The 17799-nt window shown below is 39.8% G+C and overlaps 1 protein-coding gene across 4 annotated transcripts in view; it reads right to left on the minus strand.

The window, feature by feature from the left end:
* MAP3K20 (mitogen-activated protein kinase kinase kinase 20) overlaps positions 1–17799 on the minus strand; it is a 193374-nt gene that overhangs the window by 32857 nt on the left and 142718 nt on the right. For 3 of the 4 annotated variants that reach the window (XM_017856968.1, XM_017856969.1, XM_017856970.1), the window contains 4 exons: positions 16859–16994; positions 4317–4361; positions 1802–1832; positions 1565–1704 (listed from right to left, as the gene is read on the minus strand). In XM_017856968.1, the coding sequence (XP_017712457.1) occupies positions 1565–1704; positions 1802–1832; positions 4317–4361; positions 16859–16994 (352 nt within the window). Of the gene's footprint in view, positions 1–1564; positions 1705–1801; positions 1833–4316; positions 4362–6902; positions 12935–16858; positions 16995–17799 lie in introns of those variants that run through there. The other variant, XM_017856971.1, reaches the window with a different exon arrangement.

The following is a 17799-nucleotide window of genomic DNA, read 5'->3' on the forward strand; positions in this document are numbered from 1 at the left end:
TAGTTGGCATGCTGGTAGAGCCTTTGTGAAGGTGTGGATTTGGACAGGAGGCTGCTTTTTTTTTTTTTTTTTTTTTTTTTTTTTTGAGACGGAGTCTCGCTCTGTCGCCCAGGCTGGAGTGCAGTGGCCGGATCTCAGCTCACTACAAGCTCCGCCTCCCGGGTTTATGCCATTCTCCTGCCTCAGCCTCCCAAGTAGCTGGGACTACAGGCGCCCGCCACCTCGCCCAACTAGTTTTTTGTATTTTTTAGTAGAGACGGGGTTTCACCATGTTAGCCAGGATGGTCTCGATCTCCTGACCTCGTGATCCGCCCATCTCGGCCTCCCAAAGTGCTGGGATTACAGGCTTGAGCCACCGCGCCCGGCTATGGAGGCTGCTTTTTCTAAATTTTCTCTTTTATTCTGTGTCTCTTCTTTCTAACCTATAAATGCTCGTCCATCTACTCACACTGGAATGGGGATGCGGGTTTGGGGAGCAAACTTGATTTTATTCTAAGATGTCTCTTGAAATAAGATTAATCACAATGACCACACAATGCCAGCAATTGTTATTCAGTTTAAGTTGCTAAGTTGAAAAAACAAAAACAAACAAACAAAAAACCATGACCACAACCACCACAGTGAACACAGAGGTTTAGCTTTGAAACTACTCAACACTTAAGTTTTGGGGGAAATGGTAGAATTTCCTGAGTAAGTGGGGATTAAAACACATAGAAGGTGGCGTCTGTTCCAGGTCATAATGACAAAAATTACAAATGCCTTTAGGTTACTGCATTGGCTTACGTTTCCCTCTGGCCATGCAGAAATTCCGGGGTCCTTAGGGATTCCTGATGGACTTTTGTCTGTCTAGAATTAAACTGAGTCACCTCCTGCTATTCCGGGTGGATGGCTGTTTTCCAGGCACCACACTGCCTTTGTGGTATTTTTTACAGCTGTCATTTACCATTATCTCATAAGCAGTATTTGTTTTCTCCACCAGATTAGAGACTTCCTGAGGACAGGGGGTGATATTCAGGTATCTCCCTGTGACTCCTACTATACCACGTATACATCTTTTTGCTGTTGGATTATGAGGAAGGAATAGGGGTGCTTGGGGGCGGCCACTGATTATCAACTGGTGTAAGCATTTCAGCACAGTAATGACCAGCATAGCACCGTTTCCATCTGCAGCCCTTAACGTTTGATCTGCTGCATAGTAGGAGCTCAGTAAAGATTTGTTGATGGAGGTCAGGCGTGGTGGCTCATGCCTGTAATCCCAGCACTTTGGGAGGCTGAGGTGGATGGATCATTTGAAGTCAGGAGCTCGAGACCAGCCTGGAAAACATGGTGAAACCCCATCTCTACTAAAAATACAAAAATTAGCTGGGTGTGGTGGCACACCTCTGTAATCCCAGCTACTTGGGAGGCTGAGGCAGGAGAATCGCTTGAACCCAGGAGGTGGAGGGTGCAGTGAGCCGAGATCACGCCTATGAACTCTAGCCTGGGCAACAGAGCAAGACTCTGTCTCAAAAAAAAAAAAAAAAAAAAAGATTTGCTGATGGAATGTTCTCCCTTTCTGAGGTACCTTGAAGTGAATGATATGCCCCTTGGAGACAATGCCCATGTCTTTCAGGTCTTCTTCCTCCAGCAGCAGTAGCCGCTTCCCTGTAATGTTGTTTTCTTTAAACAAGCTTGCATATACACTCATCTCTGCTGAAGAGTCACCTGAAGGAAGTGATTAGAAAGCAGTATAAAATTAGATGAAATCACATCCAAAACAAAGTTAACTCCATGAATTAAGAAGGTAACTTATTCCACTTGCCTTTTCTGACGAGCTGCTGAACCCAACAATACTGTGAAAGAGAGGACACATATGGTTTTGAAGATTCACACATGGTCAGTGGCCGGTCTTCACAGTAAACATAGTTTTCAATAGATCAAAATAGCTTTAATTCCTGGCTCAACCACAGAGGTAAAATAGAAGACTTTCTCTTTGTAGTTTTAAAACCTCAAGCTTTCAAATGGGAGATATCCCTCTCTTCGGGGGTCTTGGACAGTTAAAAGACCATTGGTTTTCCTCCTTCTTTGGGAGATATTTTTAAATCCTTTCAAGAGGGTTCTTACTTATAGTGATTTTTCCATTTATGTGCCAGTGGCCCCCTGGATTGCTGAGGGGCACCAGTTTACTCAGGAATTGTATGAGTTCTAGGGACCACACAGCAGTGGACGGAAGGAATCTTCTGTTCTAGGCCAGGTTGTGAAGTAGCCACGTGGCCCCGGCCAAGTCAAAGTATGGAGCTTCCTATGTAGAATGAGGAGACTGGACCCAGTGACCCTTAGCCCCTGTATATCACAGGGCCTGGGTTTACTGGTGGCCTCTCACAGTACCTTGGTGAGGGGAGAAGGATGGGAGGGCAGACTCAGTCCCTCTGATTCTCTGGGGGAGCCCTCAACTCTGGAATTTTATTTAAGTGGCCTGGAAACCACTCAACCTCAGAGCAAAGACTAAAAATAGCTGTTAGAACTCAGTGCTTTTTAAAAAATTTCTTTTCAAATGAGAGGGAAACTTTGCAGCGAGGGATAAAGAGATTACATCCAGGCTTGTGAATAAAGGAGACCCTGAGTCCTCTTTCCTTGTTAAGCAAGGCTGGCAGGAAAGTGAGACTCACTGGGGCTCAGTGAATGGGAAGAAATAGTGGCAACTGGTGCCAAGTTTCCTTACCCTATGGAAGCCGAAGAGGTTAGCTAATGTTGAAAGCAGGTGCACTTCAAAAGAATACAAAGGGCAGAGAGGGAAATGCCTGGGCCCAAAACCAGGTTGAGCTAGGTAAACAGATCTTTTGAGGAGTTTCCAGTAGCTAGTCTGCACTTCGTGGCACCTGGTCTGTTCCCTGGGCTGGAGCCCAAACCCACTAAGGCTCACATTACATCTTTTGTTTTTTTCGTTTTAATTTAGCGATACCCTGAGCTTGTTAAATAGACCTGGATAGGCATAAGTCCCTGAGTTTTATAGAACTTAAAACAATTTTTTTTTTTTTTTGAGATGGAGCCTTGCTCTGTTGCCCAGGCTGGAGTGCAATGGTGTGATCTTGGCTCACTGCAACCTCCACCTTCCATGTTCAAGTGATTGTCTTGCCTCAGCTTCCCAAGTAGCTGGGATTATAGGCATCTGCCACCACATCTGGCTCATTTTTGTATTTTTAGAAGAGATGGGGTTTCACCATGTGGGCCAGGCTGGTCTCGAACTCCTGACCTCAAGTGGTCCTCCTGCCTCGGCCTCCCAAAGTGCTGGGATTACAGGCTACCTCGCCCAGCCTAGTCCCCGAGTTTTCTCATCAGGAATTTTCTTACCTGTTTTGTCCCTAAGAAAATAGATATGGTGATGTAACTGACTAAGTTGGATTGTTTCTCAGGGTTTCTATCAAGAATGCAGAGTGCAGGACTTCCTTTGGATTTCAATAGTCTGAGTGCAGCCTCTCAAAAACATAGAGCTTATCTGGCTAAAGCTATCGGGAATGTCTGGGCGTGCTCGTGTCTATTCCCACTTGGGAGGCCAGAGTAAGGCTGGCAAATATGATGCCTCGCTTTCAAACAGGCCTGCGGTAGAAGCAAAGCCAGTTCAGTGGTGTCCCAGTTCAGTTCAGTCCAGCACTGCCTTGACCAGATCCTCCTCTACCGCGGCTCAAGGCCATCCCTGTTTTTTAAAAAAGATTTAAGATCACTTTTTTCTCAAGTATGTTCGTTTGTTTCCCCGAGCTGCCACTTTTTAATTTCCTCATTGGTATTTGTTATTGTATTCTGGAATACTTTCAGAGCAAATAGGAAGGTAGAACCCACTTAGAAGAGTTGCAGATACTTGCTTTACTCTTGAGGCCTTATTTTCAATCATTATTGCATTAAAAACAGAAAAAAGGCCAGGTGCAGTGGCTCACACCTGTAATCCCAGCACTTTGGGAGGCGAGGCGGGCAGATCACTTGAGGTCAGGAGTTTGAGACCAGCCTGACCAACACGGTGAAACCCCGTCTCTACTAAAAATACAAAAATTAGCCAGGCGTGCTGGTGGGCACCTATAGTCTTAGCTACTCAGGAGGCTGAGGCAGGAGAATTGCTTGAACCTCAGGAGGGTGGAGGTGCAGTGAGCTGAGATGCACCACTGCACTCCAGCCTGGGTGACAGAGCGAGACCTGTCTCAAAAAAAAAAAAAAAAAAAAAAAAAAATTTGTCAACTTCTCCTAGTTAGACTTTCCTAAGGCCCAATCTGTTTACCTAAAAACTTAGGGACAAATTTATGAAATACCTGCCCAAGTCAAATAAGGCATGAATACAAAGAGCTTACCACATCGTCTTCTGTCCATGCACCAATTTCAAAGGAAGGCAGCAGCTGCATGGGAAATATGCATGAAACGAAAAAAAAGTAATATTATCATTGTCTTTTTGGTTCATCCTCTTGTCTCACTCTTTTAGCTCTCAGTTGCTGCTCTGGCTTGGTTCCTCCTGCAGGTTGGGTTGAATGGAAAACAGTTTCCCTGACCTTAAGAGGCAGTTCTCAGTGCTCCAGTAATGTTCACCAATCTCTCAGTAACAATTCATGTACTTTGGAAGCTGTTTCATATTCCTCTGTTGGTACATGGTTTTTACATCCCACAATAAGGCCTCAGCCGTCAAGACATTTCTGACCTTTTCTCAGAGACCCAGAGTCTTCCTCAGAGTTCTCAGCCAACATGAGGACTATTGGATTAACAATGAAAATTCTAAAGCAACCACTTAGTAACCAGATGATGTATTATGCCTATGCTCAAGAGAAATTTCTAAGTGTTTAAAGATCTCATTTGCACAATATTTTAAAAACCAGATGTTAGCACCCATGGATGAAGAAGGACATGGGAAATTGGTACGGTCCTAAGAAACCCAGGCTGTAGAGTTGCTCTAACTAAAACAGATTAAAATACCTCCCTATGAGGTTCACAAGTGCAAACGAAGATGTCTCCAGAGGACTTCAGCCTGCACCATTTTCAGAGCCAAAGAGCTCCTTACTCTCTTCAATATATGCCCCATGGCCATCTAAATAATAAATGCTTATATAATTTTTAGAAGTCTGTGTGTCCTATAGGTCGAATTCGAGTTTGGTACAGCTATTAGCTTTAACTAGCCTAACTTGACCCCCCAAAATGAATTGCTCATGAGATAATATGGCAAAGCGTCACTCATCTTCTGTTACAAATAATATTTTCTTGTGAGTTTCAAAAAAAGAAGTTGAGTTTGGTTGCTTTTACTGTTAGTATAAAAATCAGAGGGTAGGTGAGTTAACCTTTCTAACTTACAGGTATTTTGTACCCACATGCTCAAAATTCTGCTAGAAAAGGCACAGCCCCTGCCTTCAAGGAGCTTTTAATTTAACTGGGGCTAATACAGGTATAAATTATACCTGGGGGACTCCAAGGCCATGTGAATCTTGGTTTACTTAATGCCTAACATAGGGTCTGGCATACGATATCTGGTGAATTTTTGTTGAGTCATTTTAAACAATGAATAAAATTAAAGGGTGCATTTACTGGAATGCTAAGTTCTCTAGCATAGAGTTCAATATCTATGGGTATACCATAGAGAGATGTATTCACAAAGGGGTTCGTAAAATAAGATGGGAGAATGGAGGGCAGCACGGCTTGAGCTGGGTCCTGCAACACAAGAAGAGAGGTGATTCTGGGTAAAGAGAAGCAACAAGGCCAAACCTGGCATGGCGGGAGAGGGAGGTACAGGAGGGAAGGATGGGAATGGAAGGCAACGAGTTCATGTTGGAGGAAAAAGGGGAAATGAGGCAGACAGAGTGGGGAGGCAAGCGGAAAATCCCACTACTGAAATGGACATGAATGTGCAGGGTTGCAGTATTTATAGACAAGTTGCCAGGACATAAAGTATACACTGAAATCGATCCTGTTCTGAGTACACTCTGCTACCTGCATGTGCTTCCCTTCCCTCCAGGGTTGCCTTTGCCTCCTCGGAAACACTTGAGGTGGGTAGGAATCATCACACACAGTCACCTGCTTTAATAATGGGGAAAGGAGAAAGACTTGAGGAATAGAATCTAAAGCCGAACTGGATCAAAGAAAATATATGACAATTTTGTCTCTTCACAGGGCAGCTGGACACAGCTGCAGAATCATGCCATTCCCTTCTCCCATCACAGAAGCAAACGTGAAATATGGAACTTTTTTGGTTCGTTCAAGAAACAACAGTCTGAGTTACAGAAATATTTTCCTGCATCATGGCTCACTTTTATAGAAACTGGGATGGGGGGAGGGGATGTGTAGTGTTATTTTTATAAAATTCCCAAATGTTGTGCTAAACAAAATTGAGAAATAAGTATTTTTTGAATAGAATAGAAGTTGTAAATGAAATAACTAATCACAACCAGAATCTTTGGTTTTAATGTCAAAAGGAGAGGGGGTTGGTTGCACACTGAGGATGGTTCTCCAATACGATGCCTAGGGAAAGGCACTGGCTTCATTCAGCTGGATGCTCACTCCAGCAGGATTCTTTGCACAATGCTTGCAAAGATCAGTGAGAGGAAGGCTGGAGCCAGGCATTGCTTCATGACGGTTTGAATTTGGCAAGACAGGGGATAAGAGTTAATGATCTCCAGCCACAGAGTGGCTTACCATTTCCTTTATGTTTTCTGTACCTTGTTAACATATCAGTGTATCTGCTGTAGGATGAGTTCTAAGCCTTTCTTTCTTTGGGGAATAAAAAAAATCCACCCCATGACTGTCTCATCACTTTACAAATTTATTATTTACACTCCCACTGACTTTAGGAGAGAAAAGCTAACACTTGTGTCCATGCGTGTGACAACGATTCCTTCAAAGGACGTTGGGAATCCAATCTAACGGGGATCTTATATACACAGCAACACATAACAAAGGGATTTACTGTCAAAACGTTTATTGCAAAATGGAGTCTTAGAACAAAGGAAAGCAAAGCAAAGTTCACATCAAAATGAAATGTATGACACCAACTTGGATTTCTGAATACACTGTGGACTTTGTGCTGGAATATCAAATTCCAACTATAAAATCAGTAACTGAATAGTCTTACCACACAAGAGTAAAATTTAATCTTCCATACAAACATTATACAAGATATTTGGCATAGGACTTGCTCAGAATAACATTGCAATAGAATAATTGAGAAAAAGTTTTTGTTAAAAAAACAATAAAGTGATAATGCCATCTATTCAAAGCTCACACTCAAAGAATATAAATATTTTCTATTATTTAGTACAAAAATTTTAAGAGTGCAAAAGCAGTATGTGCAGTGTATCATTTCTGACATTAATAGATATACTATTCTGCACACAATATAAAATAATTAATGTAGGTGCTTGAAACTCTAGTTTGAAGTAAATAATCACATGCCAGGAAGCTCCTCACAGGCGACAGAGTGCAAACAAAGGTGGAGTCTGAGAAAACATGGCTAGTCTTCTAGATGTCCTGATGGACACTCATTTTTCATCATAGAAATGCTGTATCTAGAGCTGTCAGGCTACGCTACAATCGAGAGAAGAGAATAGATTTTTATGTCTGGCAATGCTTAACATCTAAACAGGAAAACAGTCTTACTCAAAAGCAGCAAAAGGTGCCTGATTATAGAAAATTTATGCTCTATTACATATATGTGATATGATGAAACTCTGCTACTTTCAAAAGGCTGCAATAAGTCTAGTACAATAAAATTTTTTAAGTATTAATATTTAACTCAGAATAAGTTTTAAAACTGTCTTTCATAAAACTCTTACCATTCAAATGAAAACTCTGAAAAATAAAGTTATATGCACAGTAATTCTGGGAGAAGTCATTCTGGATCACTCCTAAACACTCCCCTATCCCCAATTCCTTGATTTTTAATGGAGATCAAGTTTGACTACCTTAGCTAGTGTTTAAAAGTCTAACAAATTCACTGCATGTTAAAATCACTGGTTAAAACCCACCCTCAACATTTCCAGAGCATCAAAAACAGTGAGCTATATGCTTTCAACTTCTTTTCACTGGTTATGTAAAATAGTAAAATGTAATTTTGCTTTCAAAATGATGGGTAGAAAAGAGGCTTTAAGTTAACCTATAGAATTACAGCTACCTCAATGAGATTTTTTTTCTTTTTCTATTTATTGTGGAATCATTGTAATGGGAGAGTGACCTGCCCCGGTGGATTTGGCTGTTTCAAGTTGCCACCAGCATTCCTAAGGAGAAAGAAACCATTTCCCCGTAGGGAAATGGTGCTTTAAGATAAAGCCATGAAACCCACAAAATTCAGGTTGTATGTTGCTGTAATTCTAAAAATACATTTTTTTTTTTTTGACTTGGGTAATTTTGTTCAGGAGAAAAATAATTAGACACGAAACTCTAAAGCTTCTGGATTTGATAAGTTTATCAGTGGGGAGGGGACAGTGCTACTGGGTTTTATTTATTTATTTATTTATTTATTTATTTATTTATTTATTTATTTTGAGATGGAGTCTCGCTCTGTCACCCAGGCTGGAGTGTACTGGTGCGACCTCGGCTCACTGCAACCTCCGCCTCCCAGGTTCAAGTGATTCTCCTGCCTCAGCCTCCCTACTGGCTGGGGTTACAGGCATGTGCCACCACACCCAGCTAATTTTTGTATTTTTAGTCGCAACAGGGTTTTACCATGTTGGCCAGGCTTGTCTCGAACCCCTGACCTCAGGTGATCTGCCCACCTCGGCCTCCCAAAGTGCTGGGATTATAGGTGTGAGCCACCGCGCCCAGCCCCTTTTGGATGGAAGACTTTACGGAGCAAACTGTCCCTGGCATTCATAATGTTACTATTCCGGGCACTGGGCACCAAACGCCATCCCAGTTGCTGTGACAACCAAAAATGTGCCCTAGTCCCAACACTCTCAAACACCAGTAGGTGACAGCAGCACCCCAGTTGAGAATGACTAGGAGGGTCTCATCAAATTCTACAAGATAACTTCATGAATTAAGAAAAAAAGATGAAAGGTGAGACATTTTCAGTTGCATGTCCCTGATAATTACTACAACAATTGAGAGATTTAATTCTCATTTTGAAGTTTTACATTTCTGTTTCTTTTAACCCTTCTCTTTCTAAATGTACATTTTGTAAATCAAGTAATTAGAACTAAATCCAACACTGATAATGGCCATTTCAAAACTGGTCTGAAAAGTGAATTAGAAGCTGTATAATTAATATCATCATTAGAAATTTTGCATATGGTAATAAACATTCCTTTTTAAAATTAATAGAATCTAAAGTCTTCCAAATGATCTTTACAGATAGAATGAGAACACTATAAAATTCTGATTATATGATTGAGATTTCAGGGATGTTTTAACATGTTCAAACCACTAGAAGGATACTGATTTGGAACAGAAAGTAACAGAGCCAATGTCACATGGTAGTGATCAATAGTCCGGTTCTACGAGGAGAACAGTTTTAAGCTCTTCACCGAGGCCAGTTCTGCTGTATTTGAAATCCTTGCAGGCTCTTGGTGGCAGAGTATTGAGCTGTAACCATCTCTGGAATACTGGTGAGGAAAATAGCAGCAGTAAAGAAATGAGGAAAATATTACCTAATTAATGATAAAGTTAGGTCCAGTATAGAGTCCTGTTATTTTTCTCTTTGGCCCTATTTGGCAGCTTTTATTAATGCAACAGAACTTTATGTATAATCATATGGATTTATTAAGAAAAAAATGTCCATTTCATTCAGTTCATATGTTCTAAATGTATTGCTGCTCATTCTTAAATGAGAAGCAAGGTTTACATTCTTACATAAAGTGCAGAGATCCCGAAGTTAGCCCCAGAGATCCCCTTGCCTTTTTCAGCCTTGCTCAAATGTTACATTATCAGTGGCGCCTTTCCTGATCATACTTTAAAAACCTCAACATTCACCCATGGGCCTTATCTTCCTTCCCGGCTTCATTTTTTGGCGTATACTTATCAAATGTGAACATATGATGCATTTGCTTTATTTATCATCAATCTTCACTCACTGCCATGTAAGCTCTGTGAGTGCAAAGATTTTCATCTAGCTATCTTCCAGAACAGTGTCTGGCACAGAGAAGGAGCTCAATGAATATGTGCTGAATGAATGACTATATCTTTGCCTTGTAAACCCCATGCTATTGGCTGTCTCCTCAGGTGGCTGACCACTGCACCCCAGGGCATGCTGGAAAGACAGGAGTCCCAAGCCCTCCCTTCTACTCTACTCCAAGCTTTTCTGCTTGGGTGCATTGACTCAAGTCAGATAGTACTTCTCTATGTCTGAGCACAGACAGGCTGTGTTCCTGTATTTGTATATGCGTGTGAATAGACAGAGAAACTAGTAGCATGGGTATGTGGGGGAATCCATCTTTTAGGGAAAGGTTTGTCTGCTCTTTCTGCATTTAGTCTCACCTCAGACCAGGTTAACCTGGCCAGGGCTCATAGTTTTCAAAGAGCAACAGAAGAAATCTATTTAGCTTACATTCTAAGAATGTTCTCGTTATCTTTCCTGAAAGCTCTCCACTTTTAATTTCATCCCATACCACAGAGAAAATATTATTTGAAACTGATAGTTTTCCGGAAGGTTACTGAAATCACTTATTTTTCAGTGTCTTCACTGGCACCATTCGTAGCAGCTAACATTAACTAGCCACTTTGCATGGGCCTGGTGCTGTGTTAAGTGCTTTACATATATTATTTCTTTTCATCCGCACAATGATCCTTTCAAGTAGGTACTATTACTATTCCCATGTGGAAGATCAGCAAACAGACACACAGAGATTAAATAATTTGCCCAAGGTTGTTGAGCAACTGGGCCCAGGATTCTGAGTGACAGTCAGACTCTGATCCCTTTCTTCATCACTATGCCACCTAGGCTGCTGTACACCTCACACCCAGAACATTCTATTAGTTATTTCTCCCCAAATGAAGCTGGCACAGCATACTGATCATTATGTGGTATTTTTCAGCTCTCAAGGGGCATTAGAAACATGTCACGCTTCAAATTCTAAGAGGCTTTTAATGATCAAATGTAGTTAGAAATACTATTAGATGGTATCTATGATGATGTCGTTTCTTAAAACTTCCATAAAAGAACGACCAAAATGTTTTGGTTTAATAGTCAAATAATGACACTCCTTTCTAATTTAGATTGAAACAAGTCTTAGTTCTTTTGCCTCTTAATATATATAAATAAAAGTGTTTTATCATTTAAACAAGCTTTGACAAATAGGTGATAAAATTCTGAGAATATCCCTGGCTAGCCAGGTTTTCAGAGCACTCCCTGTATCTACTTCTAAAACACCAACATTATGAAGCAGGGTTAAAACAAAAAACAACTCTGGTAGGCTAAACGTGATATGGAAAGGACCTGTGTTTCTGCCTAAGTGAGGATAACTTATCTTTACTATTTCTTTTGTAATATTTAATTTCCTCTTTAAAATAGCTGAGCATATGTTTAGAATCCAGGATTATTATGCCCCTCTAAAAAACAAACGCCCACGCATACACCACTTGCTGGAAAATCCAGGAGAGGCATGAATTAACCCCCTGGAAGCATCCCCTTAAGACCACGTCTTTCTCTTTGTATAAAGCACAAGCACAGCCTTAAATGACAGTGTGTTGTTAAGAAGCTTCCATGGCCAGCAGTGGTATGAAAGTTTGCAACATCTGCTGTTGGTTTCAAATCAGAGTATTTTTCCTTCAAATACACTACTGAGAACACTGCTCAGGCTTTACTTTGAGCAGCTGTGCTATTTAGTACTAAAAATTCTCAGCATTTAGGTATTTCTGAAGAGCATTTTGTTATAACCTTCTTTCATCTCAGTATTTTTGTTGTTGGATTTTGTACTATCAATTCTTTCTTTCTTTCTTTCTTTTGGTTTTTGAGACAGGGTCTTGTTCTCTTGCCCAGGCTAGGTGCCATCATGACTCACTGCAGCCCTGACTGATGGCTAGGTCTCAAGCAATCCTCCTGCCTTGTCCTCCCAAGTATCTGGGACTACAGGTGTGTGCTACCATGCCAGCTACTTTTTTAATTATTAGTAGAGACGAGATCTTACTATGTTGCTCAGGCCAACCATTTCTGATATTATAGTGTACTGCTATAAGAAAAAAAAGTAAGTCACAGAATACTATGTGTCAAAGAACAATTAGGAGTTAAGAGTGCTTGTTCAAAATGTACGTTTTAAAAAACGATTTGAATAAAGGAAATAAAGTAAAATACAAACTAAAAGGTACTCATTAAAAAAGAAAAAGCCAGAATGTCATTACTTTAAAAGTCCTATATTGTATATAGAATCACAAATTTCTATAATCAGGCACCGCATTTGCTGATTCATAAATATACTTCTTTGGCTTAATTCTCCCCCCATTTTCTGTAAGCAAAATAAATCAAAAGTAGAATTGATAAGAAATTACGGTCATGTAAATGTGATTGGCCTAAAATGCAGTGCTTGGTTTTCTGCCTCCTTACTTGTTTTTGTACAGACTGAGATAAACAAATTACTTTTGTGTTTTCCAAACGTTTTTGATTTTATTACTTTGCTTTCTGCTTTCATTCACTATTATCCATGTCATTATCCTCCTCCTCACCGTCATCATCATCATCATCGTCACCTTCTGACAAGTCAAAATCACTGAACCCCAGAGCCATGTTGACTTTCTTCCCCCTTCTCTTAGATGTGGTTTTGGAAGAATTCTGCTTGGCTTGCATGTTTATCTGCATCCCAGAATGCATCACAGCTCCTGCTTTGTTCATTGAGAAGATATCCCCAAAGCCCATCAGCATCATGGCCTGCAGACTTGGGTTCATGCCATGGCCCTCCCCGTTACTTGTTGCTGTGATCTGACATGACATCTCTGCACTGTTTGACTCCTCTGTTTTAGATTCAAAGTAAGACTCCTCAGACATTCTTGCAGCAAGAGGCAAGAGAAGCTATCAAAAGGGAAGAAAGGACAGAAGTAAAAAGAGAAATTAGGACCAATTTAAATCAGGAAAATAGATACCACAAAATTAGTTGGCACTACACAGGAGGTAAATGATTAGTGAAATAAATGAATGTAGGGAATTATGTGAGAATGCATTTAATGGCAGATTTGGCTCCAGCATATTTGCCATAATTTATGACTGACAGGATAAATCACAACCAAAAGTTTGCAAAGCACCACAGCAAGCCAAATTTCAAATGGAAAAGAAGTTGCAAGTTTTAAGCCCTCATTTTGCTTAAAACCAAATAGTTTTTAGGATTTATCTTAACTTTTCCCAATTTCACTTTCACAAGGAAACATTTAGTTAACCATTATATTTTTTAAAAAAGAAATTAAGCAGAGATTCATTCTCAAATGAAAAATTAAGAAACTTTATGCCCAAAAGATAAGCTTAGAGGAAGCACAAAAAACAGTTCAGCAGTCAATACAGTTCTAGGGAAATGTGGGTTGTTGACTACCTTTTTATCTGGATTAGTGCTCTGAATATACACTAAAATTTAGTCTAGAATTCACTTGCTTCCACTTATTTATTTATTGTAGCCAGAACTGATGTAATACTATTTATTCAAATTATTAAATAATTCACTTGTGAACAAATTCTAGATGCTGTCTCTCACATTTAAGTTAGACGTAAGTATGTAAACACATGAAAACTAGGAAGAAAGGAGGAAAATAGTGTTAATTTAGATTGTTCTAATATGCTCTAATATTCAAGTTTTCCTCTTTCAACAGAACTTTTTTCTTAAGATGTCACTGCTCACAGTGGTCACAGACATTTATCTTCTACTTTATGTAATTATTTTGAACAGCCAACTTATTCCCATAAATGTTTGGGCATATCCATTTTAGGGGTAAAACTGTTAGGATATGAAAAACGTTACTGCCTCTTCTTTTGAGAAATAAGCAAATCAAGGCTTATGTTTTTGGCATAGTTTCAATATGGATACATTTATGATAAATAATGTACAAATAATATACTGGGATGACCTCTATATTCTGGTACCTAGTATTCAGGATCAATTTCCTAATTTTTTTTTTTTTTTGAGACGGAGTCTCACACTGTTTCCCGGGCTGGAGTGCAGTGGCGCTATCCCGGCTCACTGCAAGCTCCGCCTTCCAGGTTCAAGCAATTCTCCTGCCTCAGCCTCCCGAGTTGCTGGGATTATAGGCACCCGCCACCACACCCAACTAATTTTTTGTATTTTTAGTGGAGACAGGGTTTCACTATGTTGTCCAGGTTGGTCTCGAACGTGTGACCTCGTGATCCACCCGCCTCAGCCTCCCAAAGTGCTGGAATTACAGACATGAGCCACCGTGCCCGGCCTCAATTTCCTAATTTTTAAACTGAAGTTGGAGCTGAGTTTTTAAAAAGTAGCTCGCTCTTTTGGGAAAACCCTCCTGGAGTTGTTAGTTCAATAACTTTAATTTCATATCATACAACTGAAAAGTATCCATTATATGGAAGAAAACAATTGATTTAGATCCTTAAACACTGGAAACAGGATGTTATTTCCCTGGCAGTCAAACATCTCAGCTTCTGAAATTTGGTTTCAATTGTAAGATATTCTCAGGAACTCTTTGTGGCTCATTGTATTATTTTGAGCGTCATTCCTCACATTAGGTTTGACTCTAAAGATCTCTATAAATGTTTCTCAGATAAGCCTGTATTCTTAAAATAAATAAAATGTTCACATCAAGCTTCAACTATAATTAGAAAATAAACATTATCCATATTTATGCATAAAGGATTAATCTCCCCAAATATCATTAACTAATGTTTTAGTTTTAGGAAAGAAAATAGTGCCCTTGAAATTAATCGAATGATTCAATTTTTTATGAAGTTATATAAATGTTAAACTTACATAATTAAGACAAGGCCACATACAGGAAGTCTTAACCTCCAGCCACTTCCTTTTTAAAAGGTTTATTTCATCTTTGTCTAAGAAATCTCAGTTAAAGCTAAACAGAAACTGATGTGAAGACAAAAGAAAATACCTACTTACAAAATATCTGAACATAAACTTTCTTTCCTTCAGAAATACCAGCTCTAAGCAGAAGAGACATTAAAAGCAAGTACTGTAAAGAAAGAAAACTTATCTCCCATAAGGAAAAAAAGAAGAAAATCTCATTGAGATTGTGCTACAGGCTGTCCATTGTTAGTGGTGGCCCTCAGAGCAGTTCCTTCACAGAAAGTTTCGTGGGGTTAAAAACTCAAGCAGGCAACCTACCGAGCACACAGAGCTTTACTGCAGAGCGTTTTATTATTTATTATGAAACTATGTTACTAAGAGCAATAATTATGTGCAAGGCAGCCCGTTTCTTAGCAAAACTGATGCCAATAAACTAAAGAAAGGTTCTGAAGCATATGTGAATGGCTAAAGTTTTTTCTTACAATACTACATTCAGAAAGAGTCAGGCCATGCAATGCTTTTACGGCTTTAGATTTCAATGCATTTTAAAATAAAACAAAACCTTGCAGACTTCAGAAGCTGTGCTCTAGGGACAAGGTCACATTTTTGCTCCTGTCCCTCATGAGCTCTGGGAGAAGCACTGCTCCCGTGCAGATCCCTAGAGTGAGGCTCTCAGAGGCTGCCTGCTGACACCACGTCAGCCAGAACAGGAAACTTCCCTCATCGTTTTTCTCACCAGCTAAGTTAAATTCACAGATAAAAGTGGCACTTTTAAAATGTTCCATGGTAGTGTTATGGATAGCAATTTGGTTCATTCTGGAATTCCCTGGAGAACCAAAGTCCTTTTTTTCCACAATGAATCTGATAGTAAACATTTAGCTTCATTGTATTTTCCTTGTTTGGATATCACGTTGCTTCTCCACGCAAGTTGGGAAGGAGACAAACTATTTTATTCTTTAGACACTGGAAAATACTTTCCAGTTGGGCATTGGCTGCTTAATGAAGATTAAGACTTTTAAAGATAGGAAAGCTTTTTGAAGACCACAAAATGAACGGCATTTCAGTATTTTTTGGCATAATCACCATAGGAACTATCAAAAATGAATTTAAAATATATGTTTACTTTTAATCTACTATTACTTGGGTAATTTTAAGTGAACAAATATTGCCCATTAAAAACCCTGGGAAAAAACAATTATAAATGTATACTTAATTCCTGAAAATGTTATGCCATTTAAAATAGGAAAGAATGCTGAAATTTGATTAGACTTTAATAATATCATATCAGCATGTAAGCTCAAGGTTACTGTATAACCAGTGAAATGCTTAAAAAGAATTTTTATATTCCTCTAAATACAAGACTTGGGAGAAAACAAGATACTGCCTAGGTGTAATAAATACTGAAAGCTTGTCCAGAGAGAATCTTTTTCCAATATTTTGCTGCCCCTGATCATAACACTAAATTGAGTACGAAATATTAATGCTTCTCATTTGCATGTCATCATGGTTAGCTTCATTTTAGAAGGAAAACATGGTTAAGTTCTGACACATCAAAGACTCTGTTAGTCAGTGAGCTGCTGGAGTTACAGTTATTAATGACTGAGCGGCTAGAAGGAGTTAATCAGCACCGAGGTGCATGTTCTGAGATTGAGCAGATGGTGTGAAAATACATCGGATTTTATTATTGTAATTCTAATATACAAACACACTGACAGAATAACAGTTCTTAAGGAAGGAGCCAGAAATAGGATAAGCTTTTCTTTTAAATCTCTGGCATTTTATTAATTGAAATTAGGTATGAACGCCGCTTGAGTCCACACGCTGGCCCTTTGATACACAGGCGTGAGGCAGGAAATGAGGAGGGGCAGTGGGAGGCAGGGGAAGAGGTGCCATGCTGCCATGCTCAGCCGCGCAGCCTACAAGCAGCATGTGGAAAGACGGCGAAGGGGGAGGGTACTCACCGGGGTGTTGGACTGCTCTGTCAGCTTTTGCTCCCACATCTTTAAACGTCTTTCTCGTTCTTTAAGCTCCTGCTCCTTAAAGCTGAGATCACGCTCTAGTTTCTTTAGCCTTTCAAGAGTTGCCTCAATTTCGCACCTGCACAGGGATAGCTGGTGTAAGTCTCAACTTTACTTAAGAGACATCAAGCGCTTAGTGGGTCCATCAGAATGCTAATCAAAATAAAAGACAAATGCCGGTGCTTTAAAATCAACCAGGAAGCTGCCAGAGGAGAAGGAATCTTTCATGTCCTTAAATATTAAGAGGTAGTTTCTAGCTTGGAAAAATAAGCTCAAAATATTTCAACAAAGTGTTGAAGAGCCACTGGGGTGCAGCATAAGCTATGGAGCTGGTGTCCTGGTACAACCATTTAGTAAATGCTTACATTTAGCTAGCTCTTTACAGTTTGTAAGTGCTGTTATCCATGATCTCATCTTATTCCCATAACAGTCCCAGGAAACAGGTATTAATCTCACAATATAGGTGGGAAAATGATATTCAGGTTAGGTGTTAAACAACACGCCATCAGTAAGTGGTTGAGATGACACTTTGGGCTACTCATTGGCTGAGTAACCCAAGCAATCAATTGACTAACCTGACTCAGTCTCCTCGGTTGTAAGGGGTGGTGGTTATAGAACATTAGGGTTCCCCTACCTGCCTGATCCTTAGACTTACATAGGCAACTTGTTTTTCAAAAAATCACACACCAGAACCCAACAAAACATGGATTTCTAGGACCCTTCCTTAGAGCTCATGAGTCAGGAGGGCTGGGTGGGACCCTGGAATTTTCATTATTTTAGAAAAGACCCGAGTAATTTTTACAATCAGGCAAGTGTAGAAAACCCTGGGCCAGATGAACTCTAAGGTTCCTTTTAATTCTAATAATTTTTTTTTTTTTTTTTTT

Source organism: Rhinopithecus bieti, unplaced genomic scaffold, assembly GCF_001698545.2.
Source record: "Rhinopithecus bieti isolate Rb0 unplaced genomic scaffold, ASM169854v2 scaffold_43749, whole genome shotgun sequence".
NCBI lineage: Eukaryota > Metazoa > Chordata > Mammalia > Primates > Cercopithecidae > Rhinopithecus > Rhinopithecus bieti.